This window comes from Parasteatoda tepidariorum, chromosome 3, assembly GCF_043381705.1.
Source record: "Parasteatoda tepidariorum isolate YZ-2023 chromosome 3, CAS_Ptep_4.0, whole genome shotgun sequence".
Taxonomy (NCBI): Eukaryota; Metazoa; Arthropoda; class Arachnida; order Araneae; family Theridiidae; genus Parasteatoda; species Parasteatoda tepidariorum.
In genome coordinates this window covers 100,671,531-100,693,907 of record NC_092206.1, presented here as the reverse complement: position 1 = coordinate 100,693,907, position 22,377 = coordinate 100,671,531, and the positions used below count along the sequence as shown (strand labels likewise).

At 28.3% G+C, this 22,377-nt stretch overlaps 1 protein-coding gene across 3 annotated transcripts in view; it reads right to left on the bottom strand.

Moving 5' to 3' along the window:
* Positions 1-22,377, bottom strand: part of LOC107442951 (ATP-dependent RNA helicase DDX54) — a 44,047-nt gene that overhangs the window by 17,096 nt on the left and 4,574 nt on the right. For all 3 annotated transcript variants that reach the window (XM_071179132.1, XM_071179134.1, XM_071179133.1), the window contains 7 exons: positions 19,942-20,130; positions 18,905-19,092; positions 16,209-16,392; positions 10,882-11,016; positions 9,760-9,970; positions 7,247-7,381; positions 1,151-1,369 (listed from right to left, as the gene is read on the bottom strand). In XM_071179132.1, the coding sequence (XP_071035233.1) occupies positions 1,151-1,369; positions 7,247-7,381; positions 9,760-9,970; positions 10,882-11,016; positions 16,209-16,392; positions 18,905-19,092; positions 19,942-20,130 (1,261 nt within the window). The remainder of the gene's footprint in view (positions 1-1,150; positions 1,370-7,246; positions 7,382-9,759; positions 9,971-10,881; positions 11,017-16,208; positions 16,393-18,904; positions 19,093-19,941; positions 20,131-22,377) is intronic.

Below are 22,377 nucleotides of genomic sequence, written 5' to 3'. Positions count from 1 at the left end.
AAAATTCCAAAAGAGTTTTTTCTGTACATTTGCCTTTAATAAATCCATATTGATTTTCAGAGAAAAAATTTGTATGTTGTAAATAATTGTACATTTTATTAGCTAGAGCTTTTTCAATGATTTTGGAAAAAACAGGTAATATTGAAATTGGTCTATAGTTTGATAAGCAATTTTTATCGCCGGTTTTAAAAATAGGAGTTATGGTTGTTCTTTTTAAAGAAGTTGGAAAAATGGATGACTTGATTGAGGTATTGATGAAATTAGTTATAAAATTTATATTATTGAGAGCAAATAGTTTAATTAATACCATCATAGTCAAAGGAGTTTTTATTAGAAAGAGAATTTATTAAGTTAAGTATATCACAATCATTCAATTCTAGGAAAACAAACGAGGTTAAACTTGGTGAAATATAGATTTGAAAACTGTTTGAATTCGGGTATGAGGTACTGTTAGCATTTGCAAATGATTTATTAAATTGATCAGAAGATTCATAGTCGTTTAAAATATCAGCTAAAGTAGGTGATTCGCTCTGATTACCAATAATACTTTTTACAAGATCCCATTTTTGCTTATTTTAATCACAATTTAAAAATTTGTTTTTGAAGTATTTTGAGTTTGCTGTTTTAATTAAGTTCTTAAGATCAGAAACTATAGTGTTGTATGCTGCTTTGTAAATAATATCCTATGGATATTTTCTAGTTTTTTTGAATAGTTTTTCCTTTCTTCGAATTAAACTCAAGATATTACTAGTCATCTAGTTATTTTTGGCTCTTTTGTTTGATTTATGTGTACATTTAAAATTATTTTTTAAATTATTGAATTTGAAAACAAAACGTTCATATTGTTGATCAAGAGAATCTTGAGGATTGTAATTAAATTTGTAATTTGACAGATAGAGTTTATTATAGCTGATTGAAATTTTATTTTCAGTTTCCTTAATTTTATTTACTTCATCGTTATAAATACGGCAAAAAGTTGGATAGTGATCGCTTATGTCACTTATGAATATTCCAGATTTTTTGCCAAGGAAATTAAAATAGCCTCAAATTTAAGTATCTCACATTTGAGGCAGAGCTTATTATTTTAACCAATGCATATAATTTTGGCTTTATAGTAATAATTCTATTATATAAGTTGAAATGTATTTACTTTTGAAAATAGGATGAATTTCTAACGACGACAAAGGAAAATTCTTAGCACGCTTCACGGACTCTGATGAGGGAGCCGGTCTAGATTTCAAGAACTGGCAGTAAGCATTCTTAGTGACTTTAAGCATGCTTGATAGCTCAGGTGTCAGCTGATACCAGGATTGAAGGAGATCCGCTTCATCGTCAATGACGCTTTGTGGCACAGACCCACAAATGTCACCTATATGAACAAATTACAAAATGAATTTTTTGGAGATTTAACACATCGTGTGCTCTGTCAGTCATCGGTGAATTATAGTGAAAAATAAAATATAAAACCAAAAAAATTACCTTTAAGTAATTACTGGAAATTCATTCAAAATTTACTTAATTTTACTTATTATAAATCTGATCTTAATTTATTTTAAATCTATAAGTAGCGTACATCACATAGCCATACCACAATAAAAGTGCTTCTAAGCAGTGCGTGCAGCCTGTCAGGACTTTTTACAGCATAAATGATGTCAATTTGAATGCATACTAGCTTTTAATAAGCCAGAAGTGAAGTTTCCAAGGATAAATTATTTAAAATAGATTACAGACTGACAAACAGAATAACACAAAGACACAGAAAAGAATGAATACAATATAACAAGCTGATTTATCTACTAACTACAAATGATAAAAAAAAAGCGGTTGAACACTTGTAGTTTACAACATCCCTGATGTAAGTTGAATGCATGAGAAAACATCATCTCTCACATGAAAATCGATATCAATAATTACCAAAAATACAATAGAAACATTACACCGATTTACGATACTATGGGTGTAAATTGAGCGTGTCAGAATGCGAGCATCTGAACGCATGATTCAAATATTAAATGTAAATTTCTGTAAAAAAGAAAAGGTAAAAATTTTTACTTTTCAGAAGAAAAAATCTTTCTGCAAGAACTCTGTAAAGTTCTGCGACAATGTCGCCGTGTTTCTGACATGGGGCAAATTGTTTTGAAAAAAGTTTGAACTATAAACAGACATAAGATAGCTGGAAGAAGAAATGTGAATTTCTTTTTTATTACAAAGAAGAGATAAATAAAAGACTGGATATAAAAGAATACACATACAGTGCCTGCCACTAATAAAATCAGCCGCTTTATAAAATCAAATCGGCAAGAACCGAATCGTTACAATATTAATACATGTTAAAAACATCCTTTAATAAAATCAATGCCGCCGCTTTTTAAAATCAAAATTTTGACTACATAATAAATCAAAGGTGCAATATTTCAGCTTTTTTTGTTCTTATTTATAAAATTTTATTTTTTCGAAGTTTAAAGATTTTTTTAGAAGAAGCAACAGTTACTCACAAACCTGTGAAACAGGTGTGGTTAGCACTTTCCTGCGATATGCATAGTGTAAGAGTTAAGGAAAAATGTGGGTGGTAAGCGGCGAGTTCATATAAATCAATTTATCAATGTCAATTCCTTGACTTGAATGAAGTTTGGAGAAACCTATCTCACTCAACAGTGGGTCGTATTCTTATCTTACTTTTTACTGAATGAACCATAGAAGGGAGAGAAGTTTCTTTTGTTATCTATCTTAGCAGAGAACATGAATAGATTTCCAAAAACTGTCTATGGGCATGTTCCATATTATTTAAGCCGTTTGAGTAAATTATAGTTAGACATATAATTTTTAAGTTCGTTTGGTGTTAAATTCAGGGTATCTGCTACATTTTAGATTTTCAAATTCATGACTTTTCATGACTAATTCCAAGAATTTTTCATAACTTAACGAAGTTGCTATTTTCTCCAACAAAAACGCAACAATAAATTAACAAAAGCATTATAATAACATTATTCGAAATAGACATAACCAAAACTATTATACTCTTCATCTTCATATTTATAGATTTTAAACTTAAAAAAACAGAGTAAGGACAGAGTTGAAACAATAAAATAGCTGAAAAAAATACAAAAGCAAAAAATTTTTTTTCCTGCAGAATTATATTCTAAAGATACTTTTCTTGTTCATCAGAAAGGAAAGAAATAAAACTGAGGCAAATAAAAACCTTCATAAAACAATATTCAACAAATAAACTAATTTTCAGATTTTCAAAGGCAACTTACATTCAAAAAAAAATTGTANGAAATTCAGATATTTGGAACAAGATGAAATTGGGATGAGGGAGATTCCATTTTAAAAATTAGACAGGAACTGTGAAAAAAAAAAAACCCTTTAGTGATAGGAAAGACACCTGCCCACCAGTCATGCCAACAGCTATAAACACATGGATGACATCCAGCATCTTCACAAAATTTCTTCTTGAATGGGACAAGGAGTTGAAAAATGAAAAGGTCGTCTTACTTTTAGACAATTGTTCTGCGCACCCTGCTGATGAGGACTTGCGTTTGAAAATCAATAAATTAGTGTTTTTGCCACATAACACTACAGCTATTATTCAACTTCTTGATCAGGGAATTATAAGATCATTCAAGTTTCATTACAGAAAAATGGTTATTCAAAAAATCATTAGTGACACAGACTGTAACAGCTCTTCGGAACTCTTAACTGCAAACAAACTATCGAAATCTCTTACTATTTTGGAATCAATGCATTTGATTCATAACTCATGGGACATTGTTTCAACCCAAACAATATCAAATTGCTTTAAAAAGTTTGAATTAAGCACTGGCGATTGAGGTGATAACTGTTTCGAAGAAATGCTCAGCAATGAAGAAAATAAAATGGACGAGAATTTTTCATGTTACATAGCTATCGACGATAACCTACATACATTTTTTGTTGCTCTTAGCATGTTGTTATCACATAAAAAAAAGATTTTAAAAACTAAAATCTCTGTCAATAACTATAAAAGATTAATGATTACACCAAACCAAGTGTATTTACACCAAAATTGAACGAATTGGATGTGTAAAAAAGGGTTTAATTAAATGCGTGTTTTGATAACATAATATTATAAATACTTTGTAATATAAAATTATCGCGGTTTAAGACAATCGGTGTGTGATAACTGCCAAATAATTGATTGAAAAAAGATGGAATTATCGTGTCAAATAGTGAATACTTGCGCACGCGATTTCAATTATCTGCATCATAATAAAAGTGAAAGTTAAAAAAAAAAATCACATGAAAATTAACAGCATTAACTGCCTCCCCAAAAAATTAAAAAATTCACATTGATTTAGCGCAAATCGAACGTGTCAAAAAGTAATTAAACAAATAAGCGTTTTGAATTTCTCATTTCTTAGACCCTTATGCAACTGAAACAAAATTTGATCAAACTACTGGTTTCCGCTTAATTTATTTGAAAAATTGCCTTTTTCCTGATTCAACAGAAGCATTTCAAAGGCTAGGTTCGAACTATTTCTGGCTTATATCTTGTATATTTAACATTATGTCCATTAAATTTAATAAAAAAATATGCTAAAAGGGTTTTTCTATTTTGATTGATTATAGAATTAAAAAAAAAGGGTATAGGTTCGATCTTTGTCATTCCGGTTTAAGATTACGATCTCATGCATTCAACTTACGTTGATGACGTCATAGCCCGTGGAGATCAGTCAGCTTCTTTTCATTTGCTGTTGGCCTTTCTCGCGTGGATCACGACGTAAATAAAGAGTATCTAAGCTTCTGTTGAAGCCGATTATTTTGCATTCTTCCTTTTCGCTAATCATTTGCCACTCTGTTTGTGAGAGTATGATTACTAGTTTAATATGCTTTTAAAATAAATTTATTACTATAGAAACTATAATTATACTATAGTTTTTTATTTTTATTTGTCTTGTTGATATACAGGGACAATTATATTCTGCGACAATCTCGGATGTCAGTTTTCATATAGCAATAATATTTGGGATACATCAGATTTTGAAAATTAGCAATAATAACTACTAGAAAAAATGATCGAAATACAGCTTGAGTTTATTGCAAATCAAACATATTGAAAAGTGATTACTCAAATGACTTAGGTCATGAAGTGATTACTGAGTGATTCAAATATCATGTGTCATAATTAGGACTTAGCGATGAAAGAAATTTTATATAGTGATACATCGTCTGTTAGACATCATGATATAGCGATGTAGCATATGTTCAAAAATAATCTATCATAAATCTTTTAATCTATCAAAATAAATAAAAGGAACAAATCTACTACAAAAGAAAATGTTCCTTCTATAAAAAATGCTTCTATAACATCAATAGCATTACCTAATTTTTTCAATTAAAATAATAAAGATGTCTTAAAGCAAATACAAACCCAAGCTTTATTTATTAATTTTTTAAAATTAAAAATGACTTAAAATTTATTAGTTTAAAAATAATAATAATACTGTAACAAAATATTTTACATGCATAAAAAAAAAAAAAAAAAAAAAAAAACACGAAAGTAAAAAAACAAACCAAAGAAATGTTCACTTTATAAAAACATTTTTAAAATTATTTGCGGAAAAAAAACCAGGCTTTTGAAACATCGTTAGACCTTCTTTTATTTATTTGTTTAAAATAATAAAGTTGCATTAACTAATGGTCAAATTCTATACTATACTTAATAAATGTAAAATAAATTAAAGTTTTTTATTTAATTATTATTATTTTCTGTTTGTTGTTACTTATCCCCTTGGTCTAGAGCCCTAGACCAAGTCCAGAAGATCATGTCGCATCAGCAAGTAATAGAGTCTCTCCATCACTCATCAGTTGCCTCACAGAGGCACCAATGCAATCCAAAAGATGAGATGGAGAAGCGATGGCCGAGCAATGACAATAGGCATAAGTCTTTTCTTTCGCTCTGAAGGTCAAACACTTTATATGGCCGGTCCTAAGTTTTGACAAAGCTGGTTTGAGCAAATCTAGGACAAGTGCACTGCAGGGATAATCTGGGGCATTTGGCGGCATACCAATCATGATCTGGCGGGTGCTTCCACGCTGAATTTGCCCTAACTAACTTCAGGGAGTGAACCTCAGACACTAGTAGTTTAGAGGAAGGGGGAGTAGCAAGTTCACTCCCTTCCATGGCAAGCCGATCAGCAATCTCATTCTCATGAATACCCACATGGGAAGGGATCCACTGCAAGTGCATCGAGCCAATCTGAGACAAAGTGTTATTATTTTCTTTTTTTGAAAAATAAATATTGACTAGAGATTTATTGGTTTAAAAATGATACTGACTATCTAACAAATTATAAAACAAATAAGTATTGAAAGAATTTTAAGATTTTTTTTTTTTTTTTTTTTTTTTTTTTTTTTTTTTTTTTTTTTTTTTTTTTTTTTTTTTTNCAAAAGGAGTTAATTTGTTCAAAAAAAGAAAAAAAAATTATTTTGACTAATAGCAAAATTTAAAAAAAAAAAAAAGAATCATTCAAACTTTAGTGGAATCAGAAGGTAGAAAAAGTCAACTGAGAATACAGTTGAAGCGTCAAGTCAAATAATGCCTGATTAAAAGTTTACTAGTCGTAATAATTATAAATGAAATAGAAAGGGATTTTAAAATGTCTTGGAAAATGCCTAGCTAATAAAACAACTGAAACATCACATGGATTTCTAATGGTATCGGCGCAAACTGCCAAAGAGATTACTCAACTCAATAAAATTTTGCACGTCATAATAATATAGGAGTTTTAAAAACAATGAGAAAAATCAATAGCATGAATTGCCAGCAGTGACTCAATAGAGCAAAGCACATTGACACTGCAAATGAATGATAAACAAACACAATAGATTGATTTAAAATAATAAGATTTTCAAGAAGGAGAGAAGGCTTTAAATGAATGGATGGATGTTAGTAATTTAGCCAAGTTGGGGAAAATAAAATTCCAGTAACTACTGCATAATTAAAATAAATATTTTTAGTTTTAATAGATAATATCACAATTTGATAACATTTATTAATTATTATTAATTGAAACATCAATATAAATAAGAAAGCAAAATATTTACTTTTACACTAGAATTAAATATTTGAATCGTGGTAAAAAACATATATATTTTAAAGTAAATCATATATTTTAAAGTAAAAAGTAATGAGTAAAAGTAATAAATGTTAGAATTTTTTAAGACTTAAATTGCAACTCAGGTGTGAAGTTCACAAAAATATTACCTTCATTTTCCATATGAAGTTTGGCCATTTTGATAGGTTTCCCTAAAAATAAATGTAAATCTAGCAAAAAAGGCACCTCATCAGAAGAAACAAGAGAAAATGCAGTTCCACTACGTCCAGCTCGAGCAACTCTTCCTAAAAGTTTTAACACTTCTTATATAACGCACATATAATACATAAAAAAATCCCCAACAGAGAAAGAAAAAAAAATGAACATTAAAGATTAAATTTTGAGAAATAGGAAATAAAGGTAACTTATTATTTAATCATACATTGTTGTTCAACTGATACAAATTAATGAGGCATGCTCCAAACATTCAGTTGTGGGTCAATCCTGTTAAATATTCGGTTAGACCAAATAATTTCATTAATAAATAAGGTTATTTTAAAAGGTTTATTAGAAGAATTAATGAACTAAAAAGTTGATTTAGAATTTTGTATGAGATTTTGCCTAATGATGCAACGTGATGTGTCATGAAGTCCTATTTCAGATAAATACAGGGATTTCATAATCTCCAGGCACCATAAATTGTTCTTTCTTTTCGTAAGACTTAGTTTGATAGTATTTAAATTAGTTGGACTTCACAAAAATGTTTGCAGTATAAAAAATGAGATTATGTCTAATAAAATTTAAGATATTTAAATCAAAATGCATAATAGATTTGTAGGTTTAAGAAATATCATTTGTTTCTCAATGTAAAAAAAAAAAAAAAAAAAAAAAAAAAAAAAAAAAAAAAAAANTTCAATGCACATTCCTATTAGCCAGAAAATTTCATGGTTCCAGATTTTTCAATCAAATTCTCGTCAATAAATATATAGGTATTTTTTACCTACATTTCAATAATGTATTCACTATTTAAAAGTATTTTCGCCTGATATATATCATTCTTAATTAATAACATTCTCTACTATTACTATGAACATTAAATTACATTATTACATAACATTTTATGAAAAACTTTCATAACTGTGAAAAATAATTAAGATTTCATTCAACTCTAGAACTAAATCTGTGTTAATGCAATTTTTTATGAGAAAAGCTGTGTGATGTTAAGAAATAAAAGTAATAGAGTAGAAATATAAAACATACAAAAAATTAAATACTTTATAACAAAACAAGTTACAAATAGTTACCAAACATTTAACTTTTACTTAAGAAGCAAATCATGCAATCTTAATAAAGACTTAGAAATAAAAATTCAAAATATATCTGAAAAACACAGGTTGGCGGGGCTTTTTTTTAAAAAAAAAAAAAAAAAACCCTGCTTCATTTTAAATTTAAAGCTATATATATATATATATACTTTTGAACTTATCTGATAGATTAAACGTTTTATATCGTTTATTTAAATAACTGTAAAAAAGGATACAAATGAACTATGAATTTCTCAGCTGCTCACTATAAGCATTTGTTAAATAACAGTTCAGACAAAACCATTAAACAATCAAGTGTTCACTACATGAGATTAATTATAGTGGATTAGACTGAACAGTGTGAAAAAAAAGGACCACCCTAAATAACTTTTGATCTAGTGATCACACATTCTTAGACTCTTAAGGGTTCAAGTAGGCGACCTAAAATATGCTAATTAATTAGTGTGGACAACATTTCTAGTTACGAAATCACAAACAAACATGTACTTTCTCTGAATAAACGTATCCTTTTTTCGACAGACTCAGATTTTTGACCCCCCACACTATAGGAAATAGGGTCTTCATAGTTTAGTTAGGAGGGCGGCTGAATTGAATTTTAAATATACGGCTTCTTCTCAGGAGCTATTCAAACGATTTTGCTCATATTTTGTATTTTGCTATACAAAATTACATACTTTAAAATAGTGTAAAAAATTATAGGCCTTACAATTAAAAATTTTTCTGACAATTATTAAATAAAGTAATAAATATAAACTAAAATTATTTTTTGCAAAATTATCCTTGGATAAACATATTTTGTAAGTGTGTGCAAAAAATGTTAAATTCGTTCAATAAGTTCTTGAGATATGTCGAAATACACAAAAAGTAAAATTAACATTAAGGGGTCCTAACTTTAAGCTGCGCTCTTGACCAAACACTGGAGATCGTATTTCCCAGAATGCGGCTACCCTCGATATTTTAGGGACACCACAATCCGTCGAAACAAGTCATGTTTATTCAGAAAAGGTACATTTTTGTGCCCAATTTTGAAACTTATAATATTGCTAGTACTAATTAATTAGCAAATTTGAGGTCCCCTTTTCGAACTATTAAGAACGAGTTCCAGAACACGAAAATCGGATCATTAGATCAAAATTTATTCATGGTGGTCTGTATTTTATTTTGCGTACTGTACACACATCTTCATACAGTATTGTTGTATTCATTGATAGAAACTATTTGAAGTAATCATTTCTGTAAAAATTAAGTTAAGAGCTTTAGGCCAGATCAAATAAGAAATTAAGACAAATTTTTAAGTTAGAGTTCACAACTTGATTCACAAAACAATATCAAGAAATAAGAAAGAAAACTAATCTTACCAACTCTATGAACGAAAAGCTTTGGTTTTGCAGGGAAATTGAAGTTGATTACATTATCCAAATGAGGTATATCGATTCCACGAGCAGCAATGTCCGTGACAAGGAGGACACATGCCTTTTTAGCACGGAACTTGGCAATGTGAATGCTACGAGCCATTTGGTCTAAGCTACTGTAAATATAGCTGCACGGTATATCAGATTTCTCCAGCAACTAAAATAAACAAATAACAGTTTCAAACTTAAACCAGAGCATTTGAAAGTAAATATCACAATAGTCCAAATTTTAAACTTATACACACTACTACAAATATTTAAGCCGATTAAAGCTTTAAGATATTATTTATTAATCTGGCTGTTTTTTAAAATTCCATTACCAAGCAATATAAAAATGCTACAGTGTGAAGCCTTCAAGTAAAGCTTTAATTTCATACAATCTTGCTCAAATAAATTTTTTTTTCTTCACCTGCTTAAAAAAGATGAAAAGAATTATCTAAGTTTTAAAAAAAAATATTTTTATGACCTCAAACAATACTGGTGATTGTAGCAAATAATTAAAGAAAGTACAACTTGTTTTTAAAGAGAATATAAGGACCAATACAACTCATTTGTTAAACCAAAGTTAGTTGAAAGTATCAAAAATAATATTAATATTGTAAAAAATGAACTAGAAGTTGTTTAAAAATGACTTACAATTTTGTAATTTTTCTGATTGAAATAACGTTTATCTTTTTTTTATTTTAATTATTGAGATATGATCTAGTCATTTATTCACTTTAAAATACGCATAACATACAACAATTTACTTAAACTATTACCGACATCGATTAATTTCAAAGCCACTTTTTAAAAAATTTATAATTTTTACATATATTTCTTCTTTTACAATTAATTTTTTCAAATGAGTTTGCTAATTAATCTTTCTACGTTCTAAATCTACATATAATTTAAGAGTCCTCTTCCTTAATATTAGGTATTTTGTTAATCCAATGCTTTAGCTACTTATCATAGCTAGAAGACAACTATGATTCTATAAAATAGTTCTTTAAAGTGTAAGAATAGTAATAATGACTTATCAAATGTGATGTTAAATATGCAAGTTGAAATTCTATATTGAATGCATACATCATTCACATGTTCCACATGGTGCTTGGTAGGCAAAAAAACAACAGTCAATTCTTTATTGATATCAATAACATTCTTCAAAAGATGCAAGAGGATGGCAGTTTTGTCATCATTTCGACAGATCAGATAGGAACTCTGAAACCATAAGAGCAAAATATAAATATATACAGTCTGACACAGCAATAGACAATGGTTCACTACATTCAAAGTTTTCCAAAAGATAATTTTTAAAGAAATTTGTAATTAAAAGTTCAAGGTAACCCATTTGTGGTTACATGTCCCCCTCACATTATTAAATCCAGCAAAATAACTCTCTTTTATGATGCGCATTACTTTGTAAGAAATATCACCTAACATTTATATTCTATAAAAACTTTTCAAATAAATTTAATTTGGATTCAAAACGATAATGTAGCTACTCATAAAAAGTAATTTTTATAGTAGTTTATGTACCGTAATTTTGTGGAGATATGCAGCAGCATTTATGATTTCAAACCTGGATATTTGGCATGTGCAGCAAATCTGGTGTTTTTTTTTTTGGGACTATTTAGAAGCTTGAAAAGTCTATTTTGTAGAATTGATTCTCCAAAAAATTCATTATCAACATTCCCTGCTTTTATCTTTTGTGCTGATCTATTTTCGTGTTTTAAGATCAACAATAATTAAAAAAATTACCAATGCTGGTGAAAAACAGGATTGCAATACACAATATAGGCAAGAATGTAACAGTATTGTGATGGATGCTCTTTACTTTTACCAAAGAATTACCCGCTATCACCCAGAGTCTCTCATGCAGCTGACGACCCCTTTCTTCGGCCTCCGGAGTGAAAAAAAAAAGAGAAAGTCATTCTTTAATAATAACAATTGGGAGGAAACGCTCGACCTCGACTATTCCTACGTTTGGCCGAAGGGCCACTTAATTATTTTTGTCAATGCACGATTTTGAAATTTAAAGACGTCGGATTAAAACAACGCAAAAAGATCGTCATGTCAACATAGGAAAAATGCCTCTATTTTAGAAAGCCGCTTTCCCATTTTTAAAAATTTTCTTTACTGATTTAAAGAACGATCGTTTTTAGTTATTTATTCTATATTTGAAGTTTATTTTAATAATTTGCAGCCGCTGAATCAACTAATTTACTTAAAACTAGGATGCCCTATCTGGCCACGAGAATGCACTCCCATTTCTCTTCCATTCACAAGTTGTGCTTTAGGTGTTCAAAACACAGGTCTGGCCCTCTCAGAGTCCCTATCTAAATCCCATAGAACACCTTTAGGACACATTAAGAGTGCTGATAACGTAGCCAGCCAAATCGACCCTCCTCACTTCAGCTGTGATGGAAGTCCATTCCACTAATCAGAAACTGCCGGAAAGTTTCCCCAGACGCGTGGGCGCTATCCCATTAATATGTGGCCACCGGGTGTCCGAATATATCACTGGGGGTGTTCATAGTAATGTATACTTTTGGTCAAATAGTGTATTATACATTAATAATAAAAAATAGGATGTATTTGTGATTAGACTCAATGGCACACAAAACGAGTTTTTCTACTAAGATGTCGATCGTTCGATACGCTTGAATTTGAAAAAATGAAGCAGCAAAATGCGTTGCGAATCAATAACTTTTATCTGAACAAGATGATGAAGACGACTTATTATATTATGATTGCGAAACTAAATATACAATGCCACAAAATTTCCCACCCAATAACATCAAAAGGAAAATAAACAAGGAAGGTTGATTTTAAAAAACAATAACGTAAGCAAGCGACGCAAGATATTTACACGATAAACGAACTCGGAAATGTGTACGAAATACAGTCGCATCATTAATCGATTTAAAATACACCGGACATTTTGCGTATCATTAAAATGAAGAATGAACAACATGTTAAGGGATATACTTTTCTCATTTTAGTTAAAACATAAGGAGTTATATGAGAGGTATGTTTCTCCTTCAGGGAAAATGACATAACCTTGAATTTTTACATTCTGGTGAGATAGGTAAAAGCCTAGCAGTGTTTTCACTACAGCGCGAGAATCTCGCATATTTTTTTCTTTTCTCGCATTAAAAAATGATTACAGCGAGAAATTCGCGCACTCTATAAATCAATTTCAAAATTCGCGAAATTCTCGCATTTTGGAAAAAGCTTCGAATTACGTCATTTAGAATAAAATCAGTTTCACTTTTCTTCCTGGATCTTCATTATTTTCAACACTTGCCCCGTTATCTAGCTTCCCTATTTACCAGTAGGTATTGTTCAGAACCTTTTCGAACAACAGAACACAACCCCTCCGAACCACGGAACCCGTTTCAGAACACATTTCTCTGCAACCACGTGTTTACTGTAGGTATGGTTTTTCATATAAGACGTTCAAATTTTTTTATGCACTAATGTAAGATGGACATATACCTAGTAAAGGCAAAATCAATGATGATGCAGCAAAAATATTCAATGCTTTAAAAAATAGAAGACGTTAAAAATGTATTATAATAAAAGAAATGATTTTTTTTCCAAGTCTATTTGTATTTTTTCAGTTTTTAGAAATCTCACTTAACTTTCTGAAATCTCACCCTGTTTTTGAGAAAGGGTGAGAAATTGTCACCCATTTTTTTTCTATGATGAAAACACTGGCCTAATGTGAGTGAAAATCTGACGGATGTGTCAAAATATTCCCAACATATACAGTACAATTTTGCAATGAGTAAGATTCTTTTCGTTAACAAAATGAGAAATTGTGATAAAACATTTAAAACTACAATTCTAAAGGAAAGTTGTCCAATGCAGCAGAAATTTTGTAAGAAAATCAAAACCATTAGAAAATTTTAAGGAAGAAAATATTGGAAAATATATTAATGACATCAGAAGCGTACGTCGTCGGGGTGTACCGCCCTAGGAAGTCGTAAAAACGCAAAACCTTTTCTATCAAGAGAGCACAAGGAATTGCTAAAATTTGCTCTCTCTGTACCCCAATGATTTTGTAAGAAGTTCAAGAAGAGGGAAAAATAGAATACAAAAAGAAAAACAATACTCAAAAACCTAATTGAAAATACTTCTTTGTTAAACTAAAGTACACAACAATCTGAAAATTCATAACAGAAATAAAATTCAGACAGAGTTCTAGGAATTCTAGGGCCTATTTAATGCGCAGAAAGAAGAAAACAAGTAAGGCTAGAAAGTTTTTGCCATCAGTAAGTAGAAAAGCTTAACTGGGAAACTCAGTTAAATTTCGATTTACCCAATGAAAAAAAAAAAAAAAGAAAAAATAATAATTTTTTATTATTTCATTAATTTTACCATCAATACTGTAGAAGTTAAAAGGAAAACCACTAATTTTTAAAATTTTTCAAAAAAATTACTAGTAGCCTCTTTAAAGTATTTAACATTATTGAAAATTTTATTAATTCTAGGTAGTTGAGAAAAAAACTAAATTTTTGAAAATTTCACAAGACAAATTGGTATCAAAATTACAGAAAAAAATAATATTAAAATTAAAAGCCTTCCTTTTATCATAAACACCAAATTTAATTTGATTACTAGCAATATTAATTTTAGAATCCAACTATTCAACATTTAAATAATTATCAATAATCCCTTTCAAAACCAAATCTGCAGGATAAATATTAAAAATAAAATTATAACAATTAAATCATCAATATATGTAAATGCTTTTAAATCATTAAACTCAAGATACTTTGCTTAAAAAAAAAAAAAATGCAAAAAGATATTAGCAAAAGCACCAGAAAAAGAATTACCTAGTGGTATCCCTATTTTTTGTTTATAAAAATCAATGCCATTAAAAAAGAGCATTATAAAAAAGATTAAATTTACAAACATCAATCCAATAATTTTTATTAATATTTTCATTAATTATTTATCATAAATGCAACTACAAATCATAATTCGAATTTCAATAATCGAAATTGAATCAAAATTTAACCGAGCTCCACAGTTAAGCCTTTCAACTTACTGATGGCAACAACTTTCTGGCTTTACTTGTTTTCTTCCTTCTGTGCATTTAATAGGGTTGCAGTCTGAATTTTAGCTTGGTTATAGAATTTCAGATTGCTGTGTGTTTTAGTTTAACAAAGGAATATTTTGAAGTAGGTTTTGGAACATCGTTATTTTTTTTTGTATTCTATTTTTCCCTCTTCCTGAACCTCTTGCAAAACCTTTGGACTACAGAGAGAGCAAATTTTAGCCATTTGTTGTGCTCTCGCGATAGAAAAGTTTTATGTTTTTATGAGTTCTGAAGCTGGTACCCCCTGACGACGCCATCTTCGAATACCGCTAATATATATTTTCCAATATTTTTCACCTCTAAAATTTTCTATTCTTTTCATTACTTTATTATAATTCAATTTAACTATTAAGTGCTTAATCTTTTGATTTAGATAATATTGGGATATTTTATATTAGGTTTTACTGTCCTAATGCTCCTGCGATTCCTTGAGGTACAATTTTGAAAAATGATGGAAATTATTGAAATGCATAGTTTTTGATTTAAAGTAAAATAGCATATATTCATTTATTGTATATTTAATAATTTTTAACAGTAAATCATTTATACTATTGAAAATTTATTATTTGTATTTGCATTATTGTTCATATGATAAAATTTTACAAAGTGTAGGTAGATGACGTAGCTTTTCCCACAAAAGATTTACTTATCTTAGTTGAACTTTGCTTATGTGATGTATTTCTCAGAAGGGGTAAAATGATAGCTGACTGTTTTATCTTTTAAAAAAAAAAACTAAAGTATATAAGTTCTCACTAAAATGTTTAAAAAAAAAAAAAGGAATAGCAATGAATAGAAATTATAGTGTTTACATGTGTTTTGGTATATTCTTATCTGGATGTATGCAATTTTTTTTAATCTCTAATAATTGATCATTCTTTTTATTAATTTTAGCACATTTCCATATAATTATATCCCTATGACTACATTTCTTCTAATCTATTACAATGACACTAAATTCTGTAAAGAATACATTAAAGTTGACCTGTAACACACAAAACCCTGAATTTCCATTATTCTTAAACATGGAAAAAATACATGACATCAAAGTCGTCACGCTACATAAATTTTTATTTTTGATATATAAAGAAACCTTGGCACTTAGATTTCATTATAAAAAATAAAATTAGATAAACAAGAGAAAAATGAATTTGCATTTAATTCTACAGAGTTGAAATATGTTTTTAGAACAGATTTAAAAATAAAAAAGCCAATTAAAGAACAAATCAACAGTCGGAGAAAAATTGTACGAATAAAATTTGAGTCGATTATACGAGGGAAAAATATTACAAAATTCGAATCCTACCTTTAAGTTTTCACTAATTTGCAAATCTACATCTAATCTTATCAAAACAGGGTCTTCAACGCCAGCCTTCACAAAATCAACAAGAATTTTTGGTAATGTAGCAGAAAATAGACAAGTCTGTCGTTCAGTAGGCAACCTGTGAAGCACTTCTTGTAGTTGTTCTTGAAATCCCATTTCAAACAGCCTATGGATGGCAATAAAATGAAATAATAATTTTGAAATTTTTAGTCTCACATCAAAATTATCTAAACAGACTTTTTGAATAAAATGAAAAGAAAGAATATCTAAACAAAAAATTAAAATAGTTTTACAATTTGTAATGAAGAATTTTTAATGATCACTCATATTAAAGAAGGTGCTTAAAACACTTTATCATGTCTTTCTCTTGAAAGACAGATTTTAAATCTTTAAAAACACAAATTTAAATAGAATATAATATTTGTAAAAAGACTATCTCTTTTTTAAAAAATAAGAACAGATTGAAAAATGAGTCAATCTTAAGAAAAACAGAAAAATTTACTTCAGAAAAAAAAAATCGACGAAACAATCTAAAATAAGGACAAGAGACAGAATATGCTAAATTTGGTTTACAAGATATTAAAATTTTAATAATAACATATAAAAATATTTAAAACTTTTAGACGTAGCAGTATTATAGCTTCTTGGGACTGATTCTGCAGCTGTATTTGTTGCAAAACAAAAATATAAATAAATAGTAAAAAAAAAAAAAAAAACATTTGTTAAGCTATTTTTTTACTTTCTTTTNATAAAGAAACACTTCTAAAAAAAAAAAAAAAAAAAAAACAGCTATCTTACAGCATCTTATATATGCTTGGCATTATTTGATCATTAACAATTCCCATATTTAGCAAATGTCCATTAATCAGGGATGAGATTAGTCAAAAGGCAAAAAAGCTCAATTTCCACGATAGTAAATTTTACACAAGCGCAACCCTTTAATAATAAATTCCAGACAGTTTAAGGTAATAAATAATGTGTTGACATACAATTGTATACTAATCTATTATTATATAAATGATTACATTGATACTTAACATTTAGAGAAAATAAAAATTACCAATTGAAAAAATAAAGCTGGAAATTATATTTTCCCTCAGTTCACATAAGAGACAATCATTACTTGAAAAACTACCCGGTTTAGCAAATTAAAACTACTGAGAATATACATTATTATTTCATTTCTTTTAATAAACACTGTTGTGTGATTTATAGTAAATATATCAGTAATATTACTTTTTAAATTATATTGAAAACAAAAACTCTAACAATGGACCGCATCATTATGTTCAGATTATAGTCTAATCTAACTAGAGCCCTCTGAAACATATCAATAACAGTGAAGTAGAAATATATAGTAACTCCTTAACCTTAACATACAAAAATTGCTATTTTAGTTTGCTATTAAAAAAAAAAAAAAATTTAAATCCCTTTTAAAGTGATTGCTTTTGTTTGCTATATTTAGTCGGGATATAGAATTTTTAAAACGCGTAAATACAAATCACGATTCATAATTTTTAGATAGTATAAATACGAATCATGATGCGTAATTTTTAGATTGCATAAATAAGAATTATGATGCATAATTTTTAGAGTGCGTGAATGCGAATCCCAATGCCTCATTTTAAAATCAGGTATAAATACGAAAATCAATGTTTGATATTATAAACCACATGAGCAAATCAAGACATTAAATTTTAAATTTGAGTGAATACGAATTGCTACATAGGTTTTTAAAAAAGCGTAAATATGAATCACAATATCGGATTTTTAAATCTCGTAAATAAGAATCGCGACGTACAATATTCAAATCGTGTGAATAAGAATCGCAACACACAAATATGAAAAGCTATCTTTGATATTAAAAACGTATGAATAAAAATCGAGATATTAGCAGATTCCAGGCTTGGGAACTCTAAAAGGTTTGTCAGAAGCAGCGTCGTTTGAACTACGAAAATCGGATTTATCCGGAGGGCTGGTAAAAAATTCGGAAAATCTTATCTGCTGCGTGTAAAAGGGGACAAAATAGTTAAAATAAGTAAAAATTAGAAAGGATTGGTAGCTACGTAGTTTGAATTTTCTGTTTATCTTTGAAAATCGGTGAATTTTCTGAAGAAGCGGAATACTTATTAAAAAAAGTGAAATTTTTAGAAAATCTGAATTGTTGATAAAAAAGCTGAAATTCAAGAGATAAAAGTGAAAAAAGCGGAAAAATCTCCTCCCTGATTAATATGCAATACATAATATCGCAATAAATATAAATTGGTAAAAATAGCAATTGTCATATTTGGTAAATAAGAATGGTCATATCATGCATTAGATTCTGAAAACTTTGATTAGATGACTTTTATTTGGATAAAAGGGAAGGCAGTAACATGGCTACAAATTTTCTAGCCTAAAACTTTTGTAAAATCTTTGCTGTAAGAAAGAACATAAAAGAAACAAACATAAAACCATTTCATCTTATCAGTTTTGACCATAGAAAAGAAATGATACTTGGTAGTACATTGAAATAATTATAACAAAATAAAAATATGTAAAAAAATTTTTTTATTTTTACAGAAAATTTTGTTAAGAAATTGCTTGCTGTGTCATAAAACGCACATAAAATAAAGGTTTTAGATGTCAAAAAGCCAATTCTGGCACGACTATCCTTTTTAAAATTAATTGTGTATTACCTGTCAGCTTCATCAAAGACGACATATTCCACGGAAGATAGCTTCAAGTCCATTTCGAGCACTAAATGAAGAAAACGCCCAGGAGTAGCGATTATTATATCTGGACTTTCATGAATGGCAGCGAATTGATTTTCAATCTTTTCTCCACCAAGAACCAGCGTCGTTTTCAAATCTGTGTTTGCTCCAAGCTAGATTAAATCAAATGAAGCAAATTACAAGCTAACTACTATTCTCCTTTAATGAAACAGACCCAGTTTAGAAATTTTGACAATTCACCAAGAAAATAACTAATTAAGTTGATACGCAATAGCTTAAAGTAAGAAAATAAAGTAGAGAAACATATTTTTGATATGAAAGTGAAAAAAAGCTAGATGATAAGATATTGTTAAGCAGTATGCTATTGAGAAAAGGAGTAAGTTCTTCGTGATCAATTTCGAGAAAGGCAGCTTGACTACTATTTTATTCCATTGCTATATCAATGTTAAAATAGAATTTCAGGAAATCATTAAAAATTCTTTAAACTTTTTCTGTAACATATAGCTTACTACACAAAAAATTCTGAATAAATAAAAATCTCAATTTTTACTATTATTCCACGGCAGAATACCAGTCGATAAAAGAGGAAAAATCTAATGATAATAAAAATTTGTATGTTTACACATAAGTTTTTTCTTAACTTCAAAAGTTTCCTTTTAACTTTTTCTATAACATTGTTTAGTATAATCTAAGAAGCTCAAAATTTATAAAGGCATTGTTTATTAGTCAGAAAACAGTAACAAATGAAATAAATACCATGTTTTCTATTTAGTTAACATACAATACTAACACAAGGTACAAAACAACGATAAATTAAACAAATTATATCCAAAATATTAAAAAATTACAAAAGTGGGGATTATAAAGTCCATTATGTTCATAAATGCAGACACTTTATGTTAATAAATATTGAAGATGTATAATTAATAAATATATCATGAACACATCTAATGTTTCCTTAGAAACAAATAATTTCAATAATCATAAAGAACAATACTAACCTCTCGGGTGAATTTCATTGTTTGAACAGCCAGTTCTCTGGTAGGTGAAAAAATAAGCGCCCTAGCTCCCGATTTTGCAATTCTACTCTTTAGTCTCTCAAACATAGGAATTAGAAAAGCAGCTGTTTTTCCACTACCAGTTCTAGCCATGGCTATAATATTTCTTCCATCTAAGATGACGGGTATAGCCTATAACAGAAACAAAATGTTATGTTTTAATGTGAACTACTTTAAATATATTTTCTAATTATAGGAAATCTGACATTTCCAAACTTAGATACTAAAATTTCTAGAATCATTTTTTTTCTTATTAACAAATATTTACAAAAGTCAATAGGAAGTAAAATATTAAACAACAGAAAAACACCCACATAGAAAAAAAAATTTAGCAATTTATGCAATAGATATCAACATCAAAATTAGTGATATTTTTTAAATCAAAGAAAATTTTAAATTTTTCTTTTAAATATTTTTTTATAAGTACATGCATTTAAAAATTGTATAAAAAAAAAAAGTTGAACGCAAGAATTAATTTTTTCTCTTGTTTAAGTTATGCAGCAGAGTATTTTTAATTTGAATGTAGATAATTCAAAGCAGCATTAACTCCCTTAGAACTTCTTATTTATACCAATATTAAAATTTAATTTTCAACTAAAATTTCTTCCGACAATTTTGATGAGGTCAAAGTCTGACCCAGAGAAAAATCAGAAAACTTCAACTACTTTCAAATCTTCCCCCGCCAATTATTAATAGAAAATATTATTAATGACGTAAAACGAAATCAATTTAACATATTCAGCATCACACATATTGAAAGGCCACTCATATTGTGTCATAGCCATGCACTATTAACAGATTCATAAATTCTTGTTTGCTGTAGGTTTGTGAAATTGTGACAAGAGAAAAGATCTCACATTTCGGTTAAAATAAAAATATTTAATATCATCCACGAAATATTTTATATTAGTTATTTTTAGAATATTTTCATCAATATAAGTTAAGCATCTAATCATTACTACAGTAATGATCATAAATGTCTTCAAAATACATAGTAAAAGTATAAAAATAAAATTGGAAACATGATGTAAAACATGTGTTCTATTATATATGTTTATGTAATATAGTGTGATCTGTGAAAAGTAGAAGCAGAGGTCATTTGAACACTAGTGAAGGATCAATTATTGAAGAAATTGAATAGTGCAAAATCATTTACAGACAGCCAAGTAAAATATTTTAAGTTATCAAAGTTAAGGAATTTTTCAAGTTGTTCAAATTAGCTTGTGAGCAACTACATTTTATCACAAGGAAGGTGTATAAGTTGAATTTGTTTCAGATTGTATGAACTCTAGTTACGCTCCTTCATTTTTTTCTAAACCAAATTACTTATCTGAACAATTAAAATGGAGCTTCATATAAACGGTGTGTAAACAGTATAATGCTTTTCAATTTGCAGATCATCACTAAAATAGAGAAACTACGAGTTTTATGTATTATTAATTATCTTAGTTAAATACAGTTCCTGCCACCTTTTCAAACCATTTCCATTCTCAGAACATTTGATTTGATAAATCGTCTGATTTTACAAACCAGAATGCCTTCACTTAGGGAAAAAAAAAGATTAAAAATTAAACTTTACAAATAGTACAATAAAAGCCAAATCGATTTGCTACAATTACGCATTATTTGTACTGTATCTACCTTTGACATTTTATTGACAAATGTGTTAATATTTTTTTTTTAATTTGCAAGAAGGTTTTTAAATATTAGTATATTTGTTTGATTAACAAAATTTAAAATTAAAGATTCAAGTTGCATATAAAGCTTTTGTAACTTTCAATTTGTTATTTTTTTCCTTATATTAAAATTCATTTTATAACATCAAGCACTTTTTTGACATTGATTGAAAATAGATATTTAGCTTATTGAGAAATTTTCATTTGATTTCCTTTACATGTACTGCTTCATAATTTTAACTATCACTCTTCAATTTTCCTAAGAAGTGGTGCAATCACAAATTTAACTTTGTTCTTTTTGTTTGTAGGAGCACAATGAAATCTGTTATATATATGCTATCAAAATTGGAGAAAATAGAAAGAAAAAACATGGTTTTAAATTCTTTTAATCATAAGTGGTTTTGATAAAATAGAGATCATGTCATGACCTTTTACAAACGGATGAATTTCATGTTTTAATATTGTAATGATGCTGTTTACGCGGATCTGATTTTAAAAAGGAGATAATTTTATAATCCAATAAATTTATTAGTGGTGATCGCTTACATTTTTGTGTACATTAAACTTCAAATAATTTGAAATTTTTCTTTAAAAAATCTTTTCCTTTGATTTTAAATTATTAAGAGTCTACTGATTTTCTTCACAACCAAATAATACAAGAATACTTTTTTAAGAAATATATATATATATATATATATATATA